The 22,578-nt window shown below is 42.3% G+C and overlaps 1 protein-coding gene across 3 annotated transcripts in view; it reads right to left on the reverse strand.

Moving 5' to 3' along the window:
* Window positions 1-22,578, reverse strand: part of LOC120541257 (plexin-A1-like) — a 710,643-nt gene that overhangs the window by 596,362 nt on the left and 91,703 nt on the right. For all 3 annotated transcript variants that reach the window (XM_039772729.1, XM_039772730.1, XM_039772728.1), the window contains one exon: window positions 21,158-22,522. In XM_039772729.1, coding sequence (XP_039628663.1) covers window positions 21,158-22,330 — 1,173 coding nt within the window. In that variant the 5' untranslated portion in view covers window positions 22,331-22,522. The remainder of the gene's footprint in view (window positions 1-21,157; window positions 22,523-22,578) is intronic.

Genomic DNA, 22,578 nt, shown 5'->3' on the forward strand with positions numbered 1-22,578 from the left:
GCACACCTTAAAAACATGCAAAGAATGTTAAAAAAATACAAATCAAAAAGCACGTCCTGTTTGCCGTGAATACGGTCAAAACAAAGCAATAAGTGTCTGCTTAGTAGCTGAAATGGCCTCTAGAATGAAGTCTACACACACTGAGCGACAAAAACAAAAAAAAAGAACCACATTGACAGCAGCGACGCCAGACTAGCACCCCAAATCCCCCGCACACTCCTCCATGCCCGCTCCAAATCTGTTTTAGCTAACTCTATGGGAAACAACAAATACAGCTGTACACATTCACTGATAAACAACTGCACAGGCCGGGATCACTTCCTCAGCATCAATAAATAATTACACTGACAATTAGTTCATTAACATCAAACCCGCCTTGTTAGGGATTTGCAAGCTAAACACTCCGGTGATTGGCAGGGAGGGGAGCGGATGATCAGAAGGTGTTAACCCTTTATCAGCCAACAGCCATACCTTATACTAAGCTGCAACACAAGAGAGTGAACTCTTAACTCTTATCCATCGCTAAACAATATGGCGACAGATGGACAGATGGATGACAGCAGGCATATCTTGGTTTAAAATATTTTCACGTGCAACAAAGTCATCGACCTTGCCAGTTCTTTGGCAGTTTATTCAACGCTAAACAAATGTGCATTTATCAATCTATTATCTGAACTCAATTAATCAATTTTTAGAGTCAAGGGAAACTAAACAAATGTTACCAAATCAGTCTGATAGGAAGTACTGAGATGAGTAGTTAAGGTTTCTGCTGAAGATCTTAATTTTAACAGATATGAGTCCTCCATCCAGCTTAATTTATTGCCATATAATAATTTTCACAGTAGATGGAGTGTATTGCTCTGATTGCCAAATTCATACATAAAACACACATAACATAAAATTGATCCAAAAAGGTTGTTAGAAGTCCTAACTAAAATATTATGCAACTATAAGAGAGAAAGATTAAATACCACATGCAGTATATAGATACCAGTAACGATAACGTGCAGTGACTACACTTGACTTACAGTTCTCATACTCTTTCTCTGTACATTTAGCATTCGTTTGCTCAGAGGTTGATGCTTCGTGAGCAGCTCTCGTCTTTTGCCCGCTTCTTCTCTTTTTTCGTCGGCATCTTTTCGCGTTAAAATTAAGTCGGTTTTTGTGTTATAATTACTTAGTACATTTTTCTCTTAATTTTTCACTTAAGCTGGCACTTCAGTCTTCAATCTGCCTCAAGAATGATTTAAGATATGAAGAGGTAGGGGAAGTGATAGCGAAGGTGGTAGAGATGAGAACAGCGCCCGTACGCATGCGCCACACGGCCACCCTGCTGGCTGCTGCCGAGAGTTGATTCTACAATAAAATAAAATAAAAATAGGAATAAAAATCATCACGCGAAAGCGAACAGTAGACGTCACGGAGTATATGTGCACCAAATTTTAGGTCAATAGATTAAACGGTCTCTGAGCTACAGGTGATTTAAAATCCTGGACAGACAAACGAACGGCCACGGTAGCGTATTATATAAGAAGATTATAGTATATAAATTTACATTGACTTATTTGGCTGACGCCTTCATCCAAGGTGACTTTATGACAGATTTTTTTATTTTTATTTCTTTTGGTTTTCCAATTGGAGCACACAGGCAGGTCAAGTGACTTGCTTGTGGTCACACAGTGTCAGTAGCAAGATTTGAACCCACAACCTCATGGTTTGAGGTCCAAAGCCTTAACCACTACACCACACTGCCTGCCTATACAGTATATATACACACACACACACATACACACATACATAGAGAGAGAGAGAGAGAGATGTAGTGTATATATAGATATACATCTAAACACACATATACACACATATATATTCATAGCATTTGTAGTCTTGATCTGATTGTATAGGTGGTTACCTACCAGGTAACGCATGTTGTAGGTCTGCCAGTCTGCAAACATCCGCCATGGGCCCTCTCAGTTGCAAGAAGCAGATCATAGAATGTTACATAGTTTACTGTCAAATAATGCAAAGAGTACGCAACACGTGTTTCACCCTTATTTATGGCTCATCAGGCGTACACACTCCACTGTACCCCTCGCGGGGATCGCAACTGAGAGGGCCCGTGGCGGATGTTTGCCGACTGCCAGACCAACCCCACATGCATTACCTGGTAGGTAACCACCCATACAATCAGATTGGGACTCAGACTACAAATGTAATGAATGTAATTACTCCGATCTCCAAGCTGTCAAATAAACGAACCACACGTCTGAGGTTCGATCCCCGCGAGGGGTGCAGTGGAGTGTGTATGCCTCCATCCACCCATCCATCCTCTTCCGCTTATCCGAGGTCGGGTCGCGGGGGTAGCAGCTTAAGCAGAGAAGCCCAGACTTCCCTCTCCCCGGCCACTTCTTCCAGCTCTTCTGGGAGAATCCCAAGGCATTCCCAGGCCAGCCAGGAGACATAGTCCCTCCAGCGTGTCCTGGTTCTTCCCCGGGGCCTCCTCCTGGTTAGACGTGCCGGAAACACCTCACCAGGGAGGCGTCCAGGAGGCATCCTGATCAGATGCCCGAGCCACCTCATCTGACTCCTCTCGATGCGGAGGAGCAGTGGCTTTACTCTGAGCCCCTCTCTCTATCTTTAAGGGAAAGCCCAGACACCGTGCAGAGGAAACTCATTTCAGCCGCTTGTATTCGCGATCTCGTTCTTTCAGTCACTACCTATAGCTCATGACCATAGGTGAGGGTAGGAGCGTAGATCGACTGGTAAATTGAGAGCTTTGCCTTACATCTCAGCTCCTTTTTCACCACAATAGACTGATGCAGAGTCGGCATCACTGCGGATGCAGCACCGATCCGCCTGTCGATCTCACGCTCCATTCTTTATTCTCCATTCCAATAGGAATTCGCCAGGCTGATACAGTAGAGCACTTTAAAACACTGCTGAAAACACATTACTTTAACATGGCCTTTTTATAACTTCAATCTAACTTAATTTAACTTAATTCTAACTTAAAAAAAAGCACAAGCCACCACCATCTACTCAAAGCATCATGATGCTCCAACATTGATGGACTAAAAGCCAGAAGTCTACATGACCATCATCATCAAGCCCTTCCGTGAGAACCCTAAATCCAAAGAGGACTGTTTCATTTATGCTAGGTAGAATGCCCAGAGGGGACTGGGTGGTCTCATGGTCTGGAATCCCTACAGATTTTATTTTTTTCTCCAGTCATCTGGAGTTTTTTATTGTTTTTTCTGTCCCTTCTGGCCATTGGACCTTACTCTTATTCGATGTTAATTAATGTTGACTTACTTTATTTTCTTATTGTGTCTTTTATTTTTCTATTCTTTATTATGTAAAGCACTTTGAGCTACTGTTTGTATGAAAATGTGCTATATAAATAAATGTTGTTGTTGTTGTTCTTCCCTCACTTGTGAACAAGACCCTAAGATACTTAAACTCCTTCACTTGGGGCAGGATCTCTCCCCCAACCCTGAGAGGGCACTCCACCCTTTTCCGGGTGAGGACCATGGTCTCGGATTTGGAGGTGCTGATTCTCATCCCAGCCGCTTCACACTCAGCTGCGAACCGATCCAGAGAGAGCTGAAGATCACGGCCTGATGAAGCAAACAGGACAACATCATCTGCAAAAAGCAGAATTGGGTGAATTGGGTGTGTATGCCTGATGAGCCCAAATAAGGGCGAAACATGTGTCACGTACTCTTTGTATTATTTGATAGTAAACTATGTAACACGTATAAATATATATATACACATACAGTACACACACACACACACACACACACGTGATAATTGGAAGACTGAATACTTGTACTGCCATCCCAGGAGGCTCACTTAGGAAAGTACTAAAGCAAATGGCAAGTGCAGCCTGGCATTTAAAAGGAGAACCTCAGCCTCCATTAAGTGCATCCCACTCATTTTGAAAGAACTTTGCTTTAGCAAAAGCAATTAAGTTGATGAACTAAGCTCATTTTGGCCACAAAAGGGAATAGTAGGGTAAGGAATCGGCTCCCCAAGATTGCCAAAGACAGCACATTTTCACCATGACTGCTTCAATGGTGGCATGTCAAGCATAGGGGGGTGGTGTTAGGAGTCATTTAGAAAGTGTGGTTTGTTCTAGTTTAACCCCTCCATTTTCCATGCTTAATGGAAATCAGGGTCACCTAACAGTCCATTGCAGAGAAATAAATACGAGAATTGCCTAATTGCTCTTTTGTGTGCACAAGTGCAGTGAGCACAGCCATCCCTCATTAGTGCTCCGTAGATTGTTTCAAGCACCTACAGTCGCATGACCATAAAAACATTCATGTAGGTCAAAACAAGAAAAGAAACAAAAAATTGTAGGAAAGACCAGCAGGAGGAAGAAGTTGAGGAGACAGTGAAAAGAGAGTGCAGAATCATGTTGGAGACATTGCTGCTGGAAGGGGGTGAGCAGTCAGGGAAGCACCATGGAGCAGCGCAGCAGAGGCACTCTGGGGTGGAGCGCCGGAGCAAACGAGTGCTTCATGTATTCTGCGGACGTCGACAGAAGTGACAGAATTAAAAGATTCAGGTGCGGAGCATCCCTGCGGGTACTGATGGAAGGTGCATGGAACGGGTGTTGCAATCTGATGGGTGAGAAGGATGGAATTGTGGGGAGAGAGCGCACTAGGAAGATAACTGAAGGAAGCCGATTCTGTCTGTGACTTTAACAGATTTATTGCCTTTTATTTATTGGATTTAAATTTCCTACACTGCACTGTGTTTATGGATTATATTTGTTTAAGACTTTATTTAGAAACTTTAAATAAATGCACAAAGTACTTTTGCACCTTAAAACTGCCATTTCACATACATGTCCTCACTCGCCGTGATGATCATCATAACCGAGGAAAGACCGATGCTCCAGAACAGGAAGAGGCCACAGCTCAGGGGAATCATAGTGTATCCCAATATCCTGGCTAAATTGCCCACCATGCCCACTTTGTCCATTCTGGCCCTCTGTATCTCTCTCACCGCTTTACCACCTAATAGCTAATATGTGGTGAGCGGACTGGCACAAGAATGGCTGTCGTCGTATCATCCAGGAGGTTAAAGTGACTCCCGTGCTGTCTTGATCATGGGGAAGGCGCTATATAAATAACATGTATTATTATCATTATGATGTAAAGCACGTAGAGAGATGGATAATTATGTTTGTTTAGAGCTCAATCTTATTGTGTCCACCGGCTTTTTAAATTGACTGGAGAGAAAAAACAACCGTCACTTTTAAGATGGAGAGCAAGTGATCGGGGGTAAAGCCAAACGTCAGACCCCTACTGTCAAAGCAACGGGCACAGGCCAAGCAGAGCCGAAGTGTCAGTCTCCTCCTGCTGGACTCGCACCTACACGTGACAGCAGTCTCTCCTCCTTGTCAATTTTGCTAAGTCAAGCACACTAGGGAAAATAGGAAATGAAGGGATTCCGAGCTGTGGGTGGTCACGGTGGGGGTGGATTTTAAAGATGCTCTGTAGTTTGGCTTTTCAGAGCCCTTTTTGCCATCCTGCCTCGTGTACAAAACTAATGATTTGGAGCAATGACCAGGAAACAGTGAGAGGGCAAATGTCATGGGAGAAAAACAAGTGACCCCAACCTAGTGGGGGTAAGGTGGGGGGGGGGTTCAGTGACTTGAGGATCATTTATTGTCCAGAAAGCACAAATTACAAATGCTTTCACTTAGAGAAAGACCACAAAAAAAAAAAAAAAATCAATCATCTCTTTCCTGAGGCTTCAAGTAAAACCTGTTTTTAAAGTAGTCTTGCTTATTGGATTTACTTGAAGCACGCTTTACTGCTCCCATGTCGTACTGTATTATTCGATCCCTTTTCAGGAGAACGTTTTGTCCACATTTAAAAAAAAAAAAAAAAAGAAAGAGGAGAGAAAAAATAAAAAGCACAAGCAGTCAGATGGCCGAGGCACCAACAGAAGAAGCAGAAAAACCATAAATGAAATAAAATGAAGCATTTACCTTGCTTTCCTAAGCTTTCTTTGATTACAGACATCCAACGACCCGGAAAACAGTAATAGCTTCAATGTGTCTCACATGACTGAATAAAATGTTAATCATCCACTTCTAAAACAATTTAGCTCCTTCCAAAGTGTACGTTAACAACTGCTTTGGTTTAATTAACGATGTTATTATAACAATGAGGGCCTGTTAACTGAAGAAAACAAAATAAGGATATTTTTATGATTGGGTTGTTCAGTTTAAAGGTGGGTGCTTCACCAGAAAGAGAGATTTGTTTTAAAAGAACTTGACATGTCGATGCACCAGATCCACCGTTAGACACAACCTCAGTACCATAGTGAACAAATCTGAGGATCCAAGGAATACTCCACCGCAAAATCATTTGTGTTTTTCTTTTATATGTTATAGGGCAGAGTGGTGGCTCTGAGGTTAGAGTTTTGCAGTGACAATCGGAAGGTTGCCGGTTTGAATCCCGTAAATGCCAAAAGGGACTCTGCTCTGTTGGGCCCTTGAGCAAGGCCTTTAACTTGCAATTGCTCCATCCTGGGTATGACGTTAGTCTGCATCCAGCCCTGCATGTAGGCCCTCCAACCTGCAGGGAAAATCGTGGAGGTTGGTGGCAGAATTGGCACTCCAGCCACCATAAAAAAAAACCTCACACTGTTCCACTCCATCTGAACTAGTGTGGTGCTGAGGTGTCACCCGTTGCATGACTGCACTTGGGTCCTAATCTGGATCCTGAGTTGGTTTGTGGTGGGTGCAACAACGCGCTGTATCAGTGTGTGCTCCTAACCTCTTTATATGTTAATTACCCCATGTAGTTTGTAGTAGGGCTCAGAAAAAAAAATGTCATTGCATACTGAACATTCAAACTCAATGTAATGACCAGTTCTGATGTGAAAAACATCCATCCAATTTGTGTCTCATAATCTGCAAGTCCTTTATACATTCGTAATTTCAAAATGTGCAAAATGTGTGCATCTTTATGCTAAAATGTTAACAGTGTCACACGCGTGCGCATGGGAGGCAGCTAAAGGGTCTAAATGAGAGTAATTCCACGCCAGACCAGGGGGTGGCGGAGTGAGCTGACCTAGTCTCACTTTCATGCAGACCGTTCACAGGAATTTCTGCCTGGCCCTGATGACATCACTTCCTTTTTTCGACCTTGATGATGTCACTTCCGTCATCCCACCCATCCCCCACCCGGACAGAACGACGTCACTTCCGTTTCCGGACAGAACAACGTCACTTCCGGTTCCAGACAGAACAACGTCACTTCCGGTTCCAGACAGAACAACGTCACTTCCGGTTCCAGACAGAACAACGTCACTTCCGGTTCCAGACCCTTGGGTGATGTCACTTCCGTTGGAGAACCCATGAATGAAGAACCTTCCAGTTCCTGCCATTTTGATGATGTCACGCCCGGGTCCGAGCCCATGGAAGAGGACCCTTCCGCTTCTGCCCTTATTGACTTCACTTCCTTTTCTGGCCTTTAAAGCCGCCATATTCGACTAACCTGATCAGTTCTGTTTTGGACTCCAAAGTGCTATGAATTTACTCTTTTCACAGCCAGGGAACATTATACAGGTGGCTACCCCAAACCTTTTATGACTCCTGTCTCTGGTTTTTGTGACAACAGTTAATTCCTGAGGACTCATTGCATTGAATGTTAAGAAGAAAAACATAATTCCCAAAATACTATGCATCTGAAGTAAAGATCTCCATCATTCATTGGTCAAGAATGAAGACTGCCGTTGTCAAAAGTCTGAGTAAATTTGTGAAATCAGGAGGTCAAGTCCCTCCATACCACTGTGTTTTGCTCTTTCCCTTTGCCAGGTCCTCACCACAAACTGCCAAGAGCATCAAACTCAAAGATGTCCATAGTATTGGGTTGAGCAGGCATATATTACACAAATGATATTTTGCCTGCAGACGCAACTACATAGACGCAGTCCGAATTCAAATACTTACTTATTTCATGCAAAACCTTTAAACAGGCTTCTTGAACAAATAAGAACAATCAAGTGTTGTCTTCTCCTCTCTTCCTCTCCTGGTGAGATTTGTCCTTCCTCCATACATGACTCTGAATTCCCGGGTATGGTGGAGTGGGATCTTTTATCCCCAGAAGTATTTCCAGTGTCAAAGTCTCACACCCAGGAAGCCCTTCCGAGTCATATGGAATTTCCCTAAAATAAGCAATTGTCCCCTATTTGTGGTTCCCGTGAAACCTAGCAGGGCTTTAAAATGGACTACAGCTCCCATGCCATCCTGTAGGTGTATACATGGGAGAGCTACCAGAGGGATAGTGCCAGCCATCGTCTTGGTGGTGAACGTGAGCTCCCAGTATCCCATCCTGTGAAGGATGTCCTCTCTTCCTTTAGGCAAGCCATTATAAAGACACCTCAGCTGGGTAAAGAATCATTGATCCCAGGCGTGATGCTCATTCTTTCATTAGGACTGGCCATTATATACAATGGAACTTCTCCCAGCTGGAGGACACAAGCCAGCCCAGATCTTCTCTTGTAACATATTAGTATGACATATAGACTCACCTTGGCTGCAATGGAGAGCAGTATTGGTCACCTGATGTCCCAGGATATGCTGCTACCACTGCTTAAGCTCAATGTCCAGCTCTGCCCCCTGGAGAGAACTGCCCACAAAGTCACTCCATAAACAAAGTTCATGCATACAAGACCACTAGAATGGAACCCTATAAAAGTCTTCCTTGGTTTAAATAACAAAACTTAACTATGCAGTTTGGAAGACGAGAAGCTCCTGTTGTGAAAATGATTTGGATGATAGACTGAGAAAGAAGGGGAAGGAATCATGGAGGTGGGTAACCAGGATGGTTAGCATTCCCCTTTTCAGTTGAAAGGTCAGGGTGTACGAAAGGCACTGGGAAGCCACCCTTCTTTGCTCATATCACTCCCTCGTACACCGGAAGGCATCACCCCTTCTGACAAACTCCCATCTTAACTCTAACATGGTGGCATGAAATTTGTGATTCTGTAGGGCTGCCATGATAGTTCCACAGGTGCTGCCAGAAGGGGCTATTGCAGGGCTGTCTTAATGTATAGGAACAAAGGGAACTGGCCAGGGGTCCCAGAAGCATTAGGGCCACTGTGTTTTTGATGCATGTGTATGTTTCTGTTTTGCTGTCAAAAAAAAGAGCACCATTACACTTCTTTGCCCGGGGACCTATGATGCTGTGAAGACGGCCCTGGGCTGTTGGGAGACGAGTCTCCTATCATTAGGTGGCTTCCACCTGACCTGGAAGTTCTTCCTGGAGGCAGTGATTAGACACCAGATATACTCACTTGTTACATTCAAAAGGGAGAGCCCCACACAGAAGTAGGAGTAGCAGTCAGGTGTGGAGGAAGTACAATACTTTGCCAGAAAGGAGTGGGTAAGGAATATCAAACAAATGTCTACAAATACAACACAACAGTCATATTACAACAAAGTGACAAGAAAAGAAAGAGTTGTGTTTATTGTGTAAAAGCATTTTGGTAAAATAAAGTTATTCGAACCCGGCACTGTAGTCAGAATAACTGTATTTGGGGCTTGTAGCTGGGTGTCACCGCCTGGAGGCCACAACACAGAGACACATAAACACACGCGTACACACACACACAAGCACAAGAGGAACCTTAACCCTACCCCTAACCCTAACACAAACGATACAAAGATCACATTTACAAAGTATATCACAAATTACAATGCCACCACACCAACAGAGCACTGGCCATAAATAACACATGTGGTCTTTTTAGGGAGCCCCATACTGCAATTTGCCTTTTCACATACCTCAGTACTGTCAGATTTAAATATGGGAGGCAAAAAATATAGTGCATTTAAAAAAATAAATAAATAAATAAAAGAGCGCACAGAGAGGATGTGATTAGTACCATTATTGCCGACAATTGAGAAAGTTCACTAAATCCCTGCCTACACCCACCTCCACTTTAAACTTTGCCGTCTACCACGGAGAAAATGCTGGACCCCACGGACAAATAATGATTTGCAGCTTGAGGAATGAGTTCAGCAGATCGAGGGCATGCACTCAATTCCTGAGCTCCAAAAAGCCTGCTGCCCGCACAGCACACACCTCCCTTTTAGCAGCGGGCCGAGTTAATTGCCCATGGCAGTTTTTAAGTGTAGCCCAGTCCTCTCAGTGAGGTGAACTGGTGAAGTCAGAACCTTGAAAGATGGCCGTGAGCAGTAAACATGAAAATTACTCCAGGGTTTAGAGAAGTGAGCACACCCCAGGCCAAGGCACCTTGAATGAAATACTCGACAACTGTCTGCTCTTGCCACCCCCTTTGCTAATCCAAAGTATTTCTGAGGTAGATCACAATGCAGTGGGTAAGGAATATCAGACAAACGTCTACAAATACAACGCAGCTCTGTAGAATCTTGCTTCAAAAAAGTTGGGACAACTTTGGGGCAACGAGAGACTGGAAAAGTTGTGCAATGCTAAAAAACACTTGGTTGGACATCTCACAGATAATTAGGTTCATTGGAAACCGGTCGGTGCCATGATTGAGTATAAAAAACGGACCCTAGAGAGGCCTGTGGTGGGCTGGAGCCCTGCCTTGCGCCCTGTGTTGGCTAGGATTGGCTCCAGCAGACCCCTGTGACCCTGTGTTAGGATATAGCGGGTTGGACATTGACTGACCGACTGACTGACCCTAGAGAGGCAGAGTTTTTCAGAAGTAAAGATGGGGAAGGGTTCAATATTCTGTGAGAGACTGCATGTCAAATAGTGTAGTAATTTGAAAATAACGTTCTTCAACGTATGTAAAATTGCTAAGAATTTGGGGATTTCGTCGTCTACAATACATAATATCATAAAATCCGGAGAAATCTCTGTACACAAGGGACAATGCTGAGAACCCGTGATCTTTGGGCCCTTAGGCTGTGCTGCATTAAAAACAGACAATTCTGTAGTGGAAATCACCGCGTGGGCTCAGGAACACCACCAAAAACCAATGTCTTTGAGAACAGTTCATCATTGCATCCCCAAATGCAAGTTAAAACTCCACCATGCAAAGACAAAACCATATTTAAACATAAATCAGGAACACTGCCACCTTCTCATGGGTCCAAGCTCATTAACGATAGACTGAGGCAAAGCAGAAAACTATCCTATGGTCTCGTGAATCAAACTTGGAAATCATGGACGCCGTGTCCTCCGAGCTAAAGTAGAGTGGGACCATCCGGCTTGTTATCAGCACCCAGTTGAAAAGTCAGCAACTATGATGGTAGGGGGTACATCAGTGTACATGGCATGAACGGTTACAGAAGAGTGTGGGGGTGCTGGATCTGTTAGGCAGTGGGCCACCATGCATAAGAATTGCAATTATTTATTTATTTATTTATCTACTCATCTATACATATAAAGGAGAGCTGGGATCCGAGAGACTGTGTTTGTGTGTTTGTGGAGGGATGGAGAGTTAAGGCGGGTGGGGGAGTCACGTGATCATCTCCCCTCCCGTTCACGTCATTTCATGCACTTCATTTCGCTCCGAGCTGAGCTCTGCAGCTGACGCGGTCATGTCGTTCTTTTTCCTTACTGTTTAGTCCTCTCTACTTTACTGATTTATATAAAGGAGAGTTGGGATCCGAGAGACTGTGTTTGTGTGTTTGTGGAGGGATGGAGAGTTAAGGCGGGTGGGGGAGTCACGTGATCATCTCCCCTCCCGTTCACGTCATTTCATGCACTTCATTTCGCTCCGAGCTGAGCTCTGCAGCTGACGCGGTCTTGCCGTTCTTTTTCCTTAGTGTTTAGTCCTCTCTTCTTTACTGATTTACTGTTTACTAGACACAGTACTTACTGAATAGTATTTTTTCCTTTAGTGTTTCTACTTAGTGTTTCTTAGTGTTTAGTAGATGTGGTGTGCCGGTGTTCCCGGCGTGTTGCGGTTTACTGTTACTTTCTACTTCGTTTTTGTACTTTAGGGTTTAGTAAACTTTTACTTGATCTCATTTACTGTTGTTTTTTACTGTTGTTCCCGGCGGTGTTGCCGTTTTTCCCCTGTTTCTATTTTTTTTATGTAGCATGTTCACAACCGAATTAGTCATAGAGAAAATTTCTATATTTTGGCTCCAGGAGGACAAACTAAAAATATTGTATATAAATAAGCTCTATAAGTCGCATGTAGATACATAATTATTCCAACTACAGCGACTGCAGCGAAGCTCACGTGGTCTGCTAGTTTTCAATAAAATGACATGACATACAATCAAAAAATGGAATTAAAAATAAATACTGAATGCAGAAATTCCTTTATAACACAGTGGCCAAAACAGTTAAGCCACATATGTAAAACTAGGGTGGGCAACTGTTTCAATATATTTATAATTATAAGTGTCCACAATTTATTTTTTATTCCCAGTTACTACTGGGGGAGCCAGAAGGCCTGATAAGTGTCATTTTGTGAACCCCCTCCCCAAAAAAAAGACCAACCTGGCCAGCTTCAACAGCTTTTGTCAAGGCAGCAGGTCGCATGCCTCCCCACCAATCTATCGCTTTATGCAATTCAGAGCCTCGGCCTAGAAGATTTCTCCTGGGATGAAGGCAGAAAGGCAGCATCAAGATAATATAAATTAATTAGCACAGGGGGACAGTGAAGGGAAAGGGCGGCGGGGCGGGGAATAGGCTGGTGATCCTTACATGGCAAATCCCGGAGACTTGCTAATGATGGACTATGTGAATAAATGCAGGACGCTAAATCCGGGGCTGATAAGCTTTAACCATTTGTCTACAACGCGTTCAGCTAATACAAGTCTCTGCCTAGCGGGAGATGCACAGATAGGGGCGTGTAACATTACAAGACTGCACTGGCAGGAGGAGATATGATATTATTAAGGGAGGCAGTATCCTTCAAACAAATGACAAGCAGGAAGGGGGAAGAAAAAAAATGGAAGCTCCGGGCTTACCGGGGCATTCAGAATGAAGTTCTCTTCAAGCACTACGGTGACTGCTAGTGCGGGTAGTACAAAGGAAATAAGCTAAAGCCGGGGGTATTTATTATGCAGGGTGCATTTGTAAAGCATAATGGGGAGAAAAAAATATTAAAGTGAGCACAAAAAAAAAAAAAGAAAGAAAGCTAGAAAGCCATGATCAAAACCTTAGATGGGCTGATCCTTTCAATTCTGCTCACTTATTCCGTATTTGAATACTGTTTTACCCTCCATGCACATGATTTACTATTGCATTAGACTTTTGCATTGGCATTACATTTACTTATTTGGCCAAGGTGATGCGCAACATCCGAAATACGATTGGTTACATTTCGTATTTCGTTACATTCCCAATTTAAACACAAGCTGGTGAAGTGACGTGTTCCTGGTCACACAATGCCACTAGTGGGGTCGTTTTTTGCGACTTTTATTATTATTATTATTTTTAAAGAGAGAAAAATGTGGGAAGAACAGAATCTGAAAAGTTCCCCATCAAAAAAAGAATAAAGTCCACCTCCCCGACGGCATCCCCCCCACCGGTGTCAGTAGCAGGATCTCGAGCAACCATCTCAGGGTTCGGTTATCCACAGCCTTAAACTCTACGCCACAATTTTATTCAGAGGTAACAAAGGATCAGCACAATGAGGATTATTCTGAAAAGAAATGTCTATACACACATATCAGCACTTCACAAGTTAAACTGTGAACAGTGCAGCAGGTTTACTAGTGAATGGAAATGTCGGAAACTATTACTAGTTACCATAAACACTTTGGGAAAATAGCATTAAAATTTAAAAGTCTGTTGAAGTGCAAAAGACAGATTTAGAAAGGATACAGCCAGGCCGTAAAACCCCAGATGGTCTTCCTGATTGGTAGGATACTACCTGTTCATTAAGTATAAATTAATAACAATAGATATAAATCAGGGGTTCTCAACCTTCTGTCTTGGCCTACCACACCTAGAATTTAAATGTTTAAAGTACAATTGTGTTCAGTTTTAAATTGTTAGCCAGTCAGTCATTTTACAACCCACTATACCCTAACTACAGGGTCACAGGGGTCTGCTGGAGCCAATCCCAGCCAACACAGGGTGCAAGGCAGGAACAAATCCCCGGGTAGGGTGCCAGCCCACCACAGGGCACACACACACACACACACACACATACCAAGCACACAGTAGGGACAATTCAGGATAGCCAGCACACCTAACCTTTATGTCTTTGGACTGTGGGAGGAAACCCACGCAGACTCGGCGAGAACATGCAAACTCCAAGCAGGGAGGACCCAGGAAGCGAACCCAGACAGGTCTCCTTCCTGTGAGGCAGCAGTGCTACCACTGCACCACTCTGCCATCCTGTTTTCAAATTGTTAGGTAATGAATTCTGTTAGGTAAAAATAAAGGTGGTATTTCTTTATCCATCCAAAAACTATTGTATTGGGGGTTTCAACAAGGCACATGTGGGTGCCATTTAATGTTTTTGCTTTTTTTTTTTGTTTACATACATACACATATATTTTTATGTTAAATTTACGTAGATTGGATTTCATTTTACATGTTGTTACATATTACAGGCATAGTGGTGGGCTCTGTGGCTAAGCATCTGGAAGACCGCCGGTTTAAATCCTGTTACTGCCAGAAAGGATCCTACTCCATTGGGCCCTTGAGCAAGACCCTTCACCTGAAAATTGCTCCAGGGGTGATGAACAAAAGGTGTGGATTGATATGAACTAAATATTAGAAATTTTATACATTTTAATTTACAAGTTGGGGGAGGGGTGAGGAGGAACAGTGGGGGGGACCCCCCAGATAAAAACAAATTTGGGGGCCTATAAACAATGATATGATCATCATGGACTACCTGCTTTATCTTACAACTGGATGACTGGCACATACTAAATTTATTCACTTATAGTTTCTGTCTATTAATTGAAAAATAAATACTACTACTAAAAAAAATACAAAAAATGGAATAATATTATGTTATTCAACTTGTGTGGGGGGGCTGGGCCACTAACAGGACTTCAATAAAGACCCACCAAGTCAACAAGCTAATTAAAAGGGCAGACTACATTATGGGATGCACTCTGGACCCGTTGGAGGTAGGATGGAAGTAAAAGAAAACCGAGTGCCATTATGAACAATGCTGCACATCCTCTCTCTGACACACAAACACTGAGGACTTTCAGCCATCAAAGAAGAAGTGCGTGAAGAAACACTAGGGGGGCTCCTTTATACCAACTGCAATATGCCTGCATACTGCAACACTGGGACTGGGACTGCAAGTCAGAAGTCTTTCCTTTCTTTTATATATATATTGTGACAGATGTCCGGGGACATTGCCCCACCAGGAAGCCGGGAGAAGGGAAGGACCGGGAGCGGGGCAGTATTTTCCACGTAACATAAGAAGGCAGCCTTCCTGGGTTGCATGGGGGCAACAGAGCGGGGACACTCAACCCTGTGGGGGGACTTGGCCACCGCCAGGGGGCGCCTGGACAGCTCCAGAACGGTGGTCGGCAGCTCTTCTGCCACAACAGGAAGTGCTGCCGGATGTTAATCGAGAAGCACCTGGAGCACTTCCGGGTGCAGTATAAAGTAGGCCGTCACACTCCACTCGAGAGGGAGAAAATGGAGCTATGAGTGAGGAGTATAGGCGGCCGAAGAAGAAAAGAGAAAGAGAACGAGAAAGGGGACTGAGAGCTTTAGCACTGCTGATTTGTGCATTGTGGTGATATACTGTATATATATATATATGCATACATACACACACTAGCGACTGATCAGGCTACAAATTCTACGTTTGTGAAATCCATACTTTCTCTGCAAAGAATTATTTGTTTTTTTAAGTCCTTGAAATGATTGTTATCATGGCACTGATTTGTGCTTAAAATAGACCTTTTCGGCCGATGTAAGGAAGAGCTTCCTGTTTAAACTGGGCTGCGAGACGTAAACTCAGCTCTTCGGCGCAGCTCATTTGATTTTTTTCAGCAAACAAATTTTCAAAACAAACCGTATTTTACGACTCTAATCAGAGTCGGAGTAATAATTATGTTGGTGTGGTCATTTTAGATCTGAGATCGGATAACACTTAAACAATGACTGTTGTTAATACCCAGCCATCATTACTCAGTTTGCCAACAGATGTCAGAAGGACGGATGCCAAAACCAAACTGCCCAAAGATAGATTTTGACGTACCAAGCAAATGGCGATACGTTCTAAATTACTTACAGCTCCGGAGCTGTCGAAGGGTTTAAGTCAGTCGACGATGTTAGTCCTGGAAAGTACGCCTCACCAAACCAACCGAACTTACTGTTATCTGCTCGAACAAACACCGACTTACTATACTCGGCCGTCCAGCGGCGTCACTGAAGCATTCAAACATTCTTAGCCATATATATATATATATATATATATATATATATATATATATATATATATATATATATATATATATATAATGTTTGTATGAAAATGTGCTATATATAAAATAAATGTTGTTATATATATATATATATATATATATATATATATCTTCTATAAAGATCCAAATATCCCCCTGAGGAGTTCTATCTATCAAACAGAGTGGATATTGGGTTATTATTTCTTGCTCCATTTTCATTTTTCACTCCTTTCCTTTCTTTTAAATTCCTTTTCTTTTTAGTCATTCTGGTGTGTGTGTTTATTTATTTATGCATTTATTTATGTATTTATTTATTGAGCTTCTGTAAAAAGCCTGGGACAAGTAAACTTCTTTCTGTCTATCTATATGGAGCGTACAGACATATTCACATATAAGTACACATTAGTCAGTCTGAAATTTTTTTCAATCAATCTAAACATATTAATTTTCCATTAATAGTTTTTTTTTTTTTATATGCTAATGTTAAAAAAGCAGCCATTAGGAGCTATGTATTTGACTTGGGGATTTGCTTATTTTTCTAATTCTTGCCATTTTGCCCTTTTCCCGGTGCAGTTTCCTATTATGTTGACCTGGTGACTAAAGCTCTCCGCTAATCTCATTTTAAAGGCTAAGCAGGCTACTGAAACACAATACATGCAATAGGTTTGGGTAGGACAGTTTAATACTTGCTGCTGAGAAATATGGAGGAAAAACTTCCCCTTAAAAGTGACTACCATTATTATCTGTAAAGGTTATGCCTCCCACTCTGACAGAAGAGGCAGCCAAAGGTTTTCAAAATGCACACATTTTCCAGCTTTATACATTAAAATGGGGGCACCTGCATCTCATTCCCTCATCGCCAGAGATGCTGTAATCAGCCTCAGCAGATAAAACATTTTCCCCGAATATGATCCAACGGAGTAGAAATGATCCATTAAATGACATCAGATTATCTAAGGTTTCAGAGGCAGATGCTCTCCATTTGCTCATCAGAAATATATAAAAATTGCTGTTTGTATCTCATGTCCAGTTTCCAATGTCATTTTTCCTATGGGTGCTCCTCGGAGGCATGTTGGAAAGCAGTGTTTTTGTAATTCATATCATTCTAATGAGTGAATGCTCACAAAATTGTATTAAATGATTAGCATTTCCAATGCTCTTTCCATTTACTAGAAAATGTCACTTTTAGGAAGTAGTCTTGTGGCACAGCACAGCAGCCTGGGTAAATAAACCGCAAACGTTACTAGTGCTTAGAGCGAATGTGCTGCTTTGAGAGGTGATAGGGTGGCACCCTACTGGAGTCAACTGACCTGGTGAGGTGAGACACGTCAGTCTAAGCTGGTGAGGGCAAATAGCCAAGTTGGCATTTGAACATGGCATCACGTGGCCTACAGAACACCCAAATATATACACTTTAGCTAACTTTTACATACAAATAAGAGCTGTTTTTTTCTGTTGCCCTCTGATGTGTTTTTATTACTGGAAGGCACCCAGCATGAATTCTCCTTGTGAAGCGTGTGCAGAAAGTTATAAGTCACCCTACTTGCTTTATTAAAATGTAGTGTACAATAAGACAGCGACTTGATTTGGTGCCCAGGTGGCAGAAAAGAAGCAAATTATAAACTGGGTGAAAAGGGCTCAACCAGCTTTAAAGTGCAAATACAAATTTTACGCAATTTGATTGATAATTACGGACATGGACAGTCCAACTAAAAATTACAAAACACTAGAATATTTAATGCCCGGCAGCTCAAACTAACGAATGGAGTAGGTGGTTCCAGTACAGTTGTGAGACACGTCCAGATCAACCAGTAATCAGGCATACATAGAAAGTTTACAAATGGCCATCGTGTCTCTAAGGTGGAAACTTTATGAGACTAAAAACCTCATACCCTTGATGGCTGCCCACTTTAAATCCTATACTCGTCTTCTCAGAGTCTTTGTGTCTGAATGCCAGCAACAACACAAAAATGTAGCCACTCTGATCTGAAAGAGCAGCTTGGACGACAGCTGGCAATCTTAACACTGTTTTCTTGGGAGCCATCTCTTCAAGCGCCACTTTAATGCCAGACCAACTGGGAGCACATCGCACCCACTCCCCCTTGGTTGTTAACATAAATTTTCCACATCAATTAAGTATCAACTTTGTAATTCTGCAAGAGAATTCCAGTAGGGTGTGTATTATCATACTTGGCTGTGTGCCTCCATATCGGCTCCCATCTTACCTGACCAAACACAGCCTGCTAAGCTTATCTGTCTGCTAAAATATAAAGTAACAAGAGGAAAAGCAAGGTGGTGGTTATCTGTGTAACTAAAAAAGTGTTAATATTTACCATAGAAAATGAAAAAGAAGTAGCAATACTCAACCAGTGTCAGCTTTGCTCTATTCCTGAAAGAATAAGATACAAACTATTAACAATCCTAAGGTGCCATAATAGTGGAACATGGGCGACACTTTGAGAGTTTTAAAACAACTGTTTGTGAGTAGCTCACTCGTCAATCAAGAACTTTTAATTACCAATCATCAAGTAGAATCCAATGTAAAGCTTCAAAAAAATTAATAAAACTTATTAAGTAAAACACAGATACAAAACTCAAATCTTGGAGGACCGCAGTGGCTACAGGTTTTCATTACAGCCACTTTCTTTGTTCCACCAAAACACAAAAAGATTTTGCTGGATAAGCCACCGATGTTCCAAACTCAATGTTTCATACTTAACAAACACCGAAGATGCTATCAGCTCAAAACAGTCCTCCATATTACTCAAGCTTGTTAAACTATACAAAATTAATTTATGGTATAAGCTAGACATTAAAATATGGGTTGGAGACGGTGGCACTGACTAGAAAGCAGGAGGCAGAGCTGGAGGTGGCAGAGTTAAAGATGTTAAGATTTGCATTGGGTGTGACGAGGATGGACAGGATTAGAAATGAGGACATTAGAGGGTCAGCTCAAGTTGGGAGACAAAGTCAGAGAGGTGAGATTGCGTTGGTTTGGACATGTGCAGAGGAGAGATGCTGGGTATATTGGGAGAAGGATGCTAAGGATTGAGCTGTCAGGGAAGAGGAAAAGAGGAAAGCCTAAGAGGAGGCTTATGGATGTGGTGAGAGAGCACATGCAGGTGATGGGGGTGACAGAGCAAGATACAGAGGACAGAAGGATATGGAAGAAGATGATCTGCTGTGGCGACCCCTAATGGGAGCAGCCGAAAGAAGAAGAAGAAGAAGATAAGCTATCGACATTACAAAGTCATCATGCTCAAGAATCATGGAAGACGCTTCTATCAGCTCAAAATAATTCTTCGCATTACTCAACCTTGATAGCAAACAACCTAAAAACAAATATATTCACAGCATAAGCTGTGAGCATTGCAAAGTCGTCATACTCAAGATACACAGAAGACGCATCTACCAGCTCAACATAATTCTGCACATTACTCAAGTTTGTTAGCAAACAACCAAAAAATAAATAAATGTATTGTATAAACCAGTTGTTCCCAAACTTTTTTGATTCTCAGCGCTCCTGCTGAATTCAGGTTTTCCCAAGGTGCATCCAGTCAACTTCTAATTTGTGAAATAGCCAATATTTTTTTTATTAATTAAAGGGTTAAGTCAAAATAAATAAAACGTGTATTTAATATCACTTTGTAAGATGGTAGCAATGCATTGCTTGGTATTGATGCCTGCTTATAAAACCTACCTTTTTGTTGATTCAACTCTTTTAAGTTTCTGAAAAAGAAGTCACTAGATTTACAAACCATGCTGGGATGATAGGTTTATAAATTGTGTTTTAACGTATTTGGTAGCAAAAACTCTGGTGCCAAAACTTTCATACACAGTACACACTGCAGTTTCTCTTCACAATTGACTTCTGTCAACGTAAAACCAAAGTCCAAATAACTGCCATCATCATATTTTCGATATTTGCGCTTCTTCACACTCTAGTTGACGTTGCCACTTGTTGACAGTGTGCCCTCTCTATTTTCAATCTCACAATGCTTATTACTGTTTAGTAAAAACCGATCCATTTTTAAAAATACATACGAGAAAAAATACTTCAAAAACTTCACTTGACTTAAGCACAACAATATACAGTTGATACAATCTCTGAAAACTAATTCACCACTAAGACCGTGCAAAACCGACAGCTATTTACAGTATAGACGAACACAAAGTACCAAGAAAGTTGGACAAACTACTAAAACAATCGAGATTATGATAGAGCACCATCTAGTAATCATTTGTAAAGGCTTCCGCAAACAGTTATTACTAAGTGAGTTGCACCAGCTCCACCAGATGTTGCGTCCTATCACATTGAATTGAAAATGCAAATAAAAATGATGAAAATTTTGTAATATTTCATGGGGGCGCCGCGCGCACACTTTGGAAACCACTGGTATAAGCTATCGACATTGCAAAGTTGCCATACGTAAGAAACACAGAAGAGGTATCCATTGGTTCAAAGTAATTCTTCACATTTGTCAAGCTTGTGTTAGCAAACAGCTGTAAATAAATAAACCTATGGGATAAGTGATCAACATTTCAAAGTCGTCACTCTTAAACACTGAAGACACTTTCTACCGACTCAGAATTTCTCCATATCAATCAAGCTTTATACCGAACAGATAGAGCTAAGGACATGTAAGATGCTAAGATACAACTACTACTCTATTTTGCCAGGATAAATTAATACAAGTGCATCAACAGAACATTGCTTATACAAAAGGTTCAATCAAACTTTTCTTGAAGAAGTAGCAAAACAAACAGCATTCTCTCAGCACTTACCGAGTTAATGCAGGCAAGCTCCTTGTTCAGCAGCCAGGGTAGGGACAACTTTCCATCTCCCTTGTAACACGACTGAATCCGCTCCTTAATTTTCTCCTTAATTTTCCTCAAAGTAAACAGGCACATTGCTGACTCTTTAGGTGGTTTAGCCCGGTTCTTTTGACCCTGTGAGAAGACCGTGAATAAGATGTCCTCTTTCTCTGATATCCCCAGTGACCTGGCCAAATGCTTGCCAGGCTTGGTAAGGAAGGCATCCTGAATGAGTCGGTACTCCACTCCATCTTTGGTGCATCCAACTGGAAACTCCACATAGGAGTAGAATTTGGGGTCGTCCACACAGAGACGCACAATTTTGGACGTGAAGAACTGCTCCCCGCTGGCATCAGGGGAGGTCAGTTGGGTATCCAGTTGAAGGGTAAGGTAATACACAAACTGCTCGCTGCTGAAACTGTAGATGTAGTAAATGTCAAAAGCAGGGAATTTGGACAGTGTGTCCGAGGGGATTTTCAGCTGGGAGGAAACAAACTCATCCTGATAGACAAAGCTGAACATATCAGCATTCTCCTCATTCACCATCAACTTTCGACTAGAGAGGGTAGGAAAGTATTCCGACTTGCCATCGATGGGCGTCCCAATGAACAGTTTGTTGTTCATCTCATTGGTGCCTTTAATGATGACCCCAGACATGGTACCCGATTCGTTGACACTAGAGAGGTAGTGTTCTTTTCGGTGGTGAGGCTCCCCAAGCTTGAACAGGTCATCAAGCCTTAAAAACTGGCAGATACCCTGAGAGGCGCTGCCACAAGCAATCAGGCGATTCTGAGTGTAGTCCACAAGCAGCAATTTGTTGACATTGTTGGTAACTACTAAGCCATGGGGACATGACTGCACACTGGGTGGAGGGTAACATTTCTCATTGTCATCTACCGGGCCGGTCATGTGAGTTCTTAATAGAGTGAGGTTATTGGAGAGTTTGTAAATCCGGTTCACAGCACCAACATACACATCGCCGGTTTTATTGTGGATCACCAAATGAGTTAAACCCCAGTCACTGACCGAGAACGTTTTGAACAGTTTCGGGCTCCCAGCCACCATCGATGAGACAGTCACTCCCAAAAACAGCAAGTTCCACAGGAAAGACAAGTAAAGCCTTTTGCAAGGAAGTGGTTTCATATTTGCTCCCCCTTGTGTACCACTTTCTCCTTCCACTGTCAGATGAGTTCCAGTTGACGAGGAAAGGCGTGAGGGATGGAAGGGAAGGGAAACAAGGGTAGGGGAGGGACTATTGATCCAACGTCCTTTTCTCTTTGTCTGGATCTGTCATCTATATCATCAGGAGCATCTGCAGCAACAAAACAGAGATCCCTGCAAGGGAAAAAGCACATTATGAAATATGATGGAACATTTCATATTGATTATGT

The sequence above is a fragment of the Polypterus senegalus genome, chromosome 12, assembly GCF_016835505.1.
Source record: "Polypterus senegalus isolate Bchr_013 chromosome 12, ASM1683550v1, whole genome shotgun sequence".
In the NCBI taxonomy this organism is placed as follows: Eukaryota; Metazoa; Chordata; class Cladistia; order Polypteriformes; family Polypteridae; genus Polypterus; species Polypterus senegalus.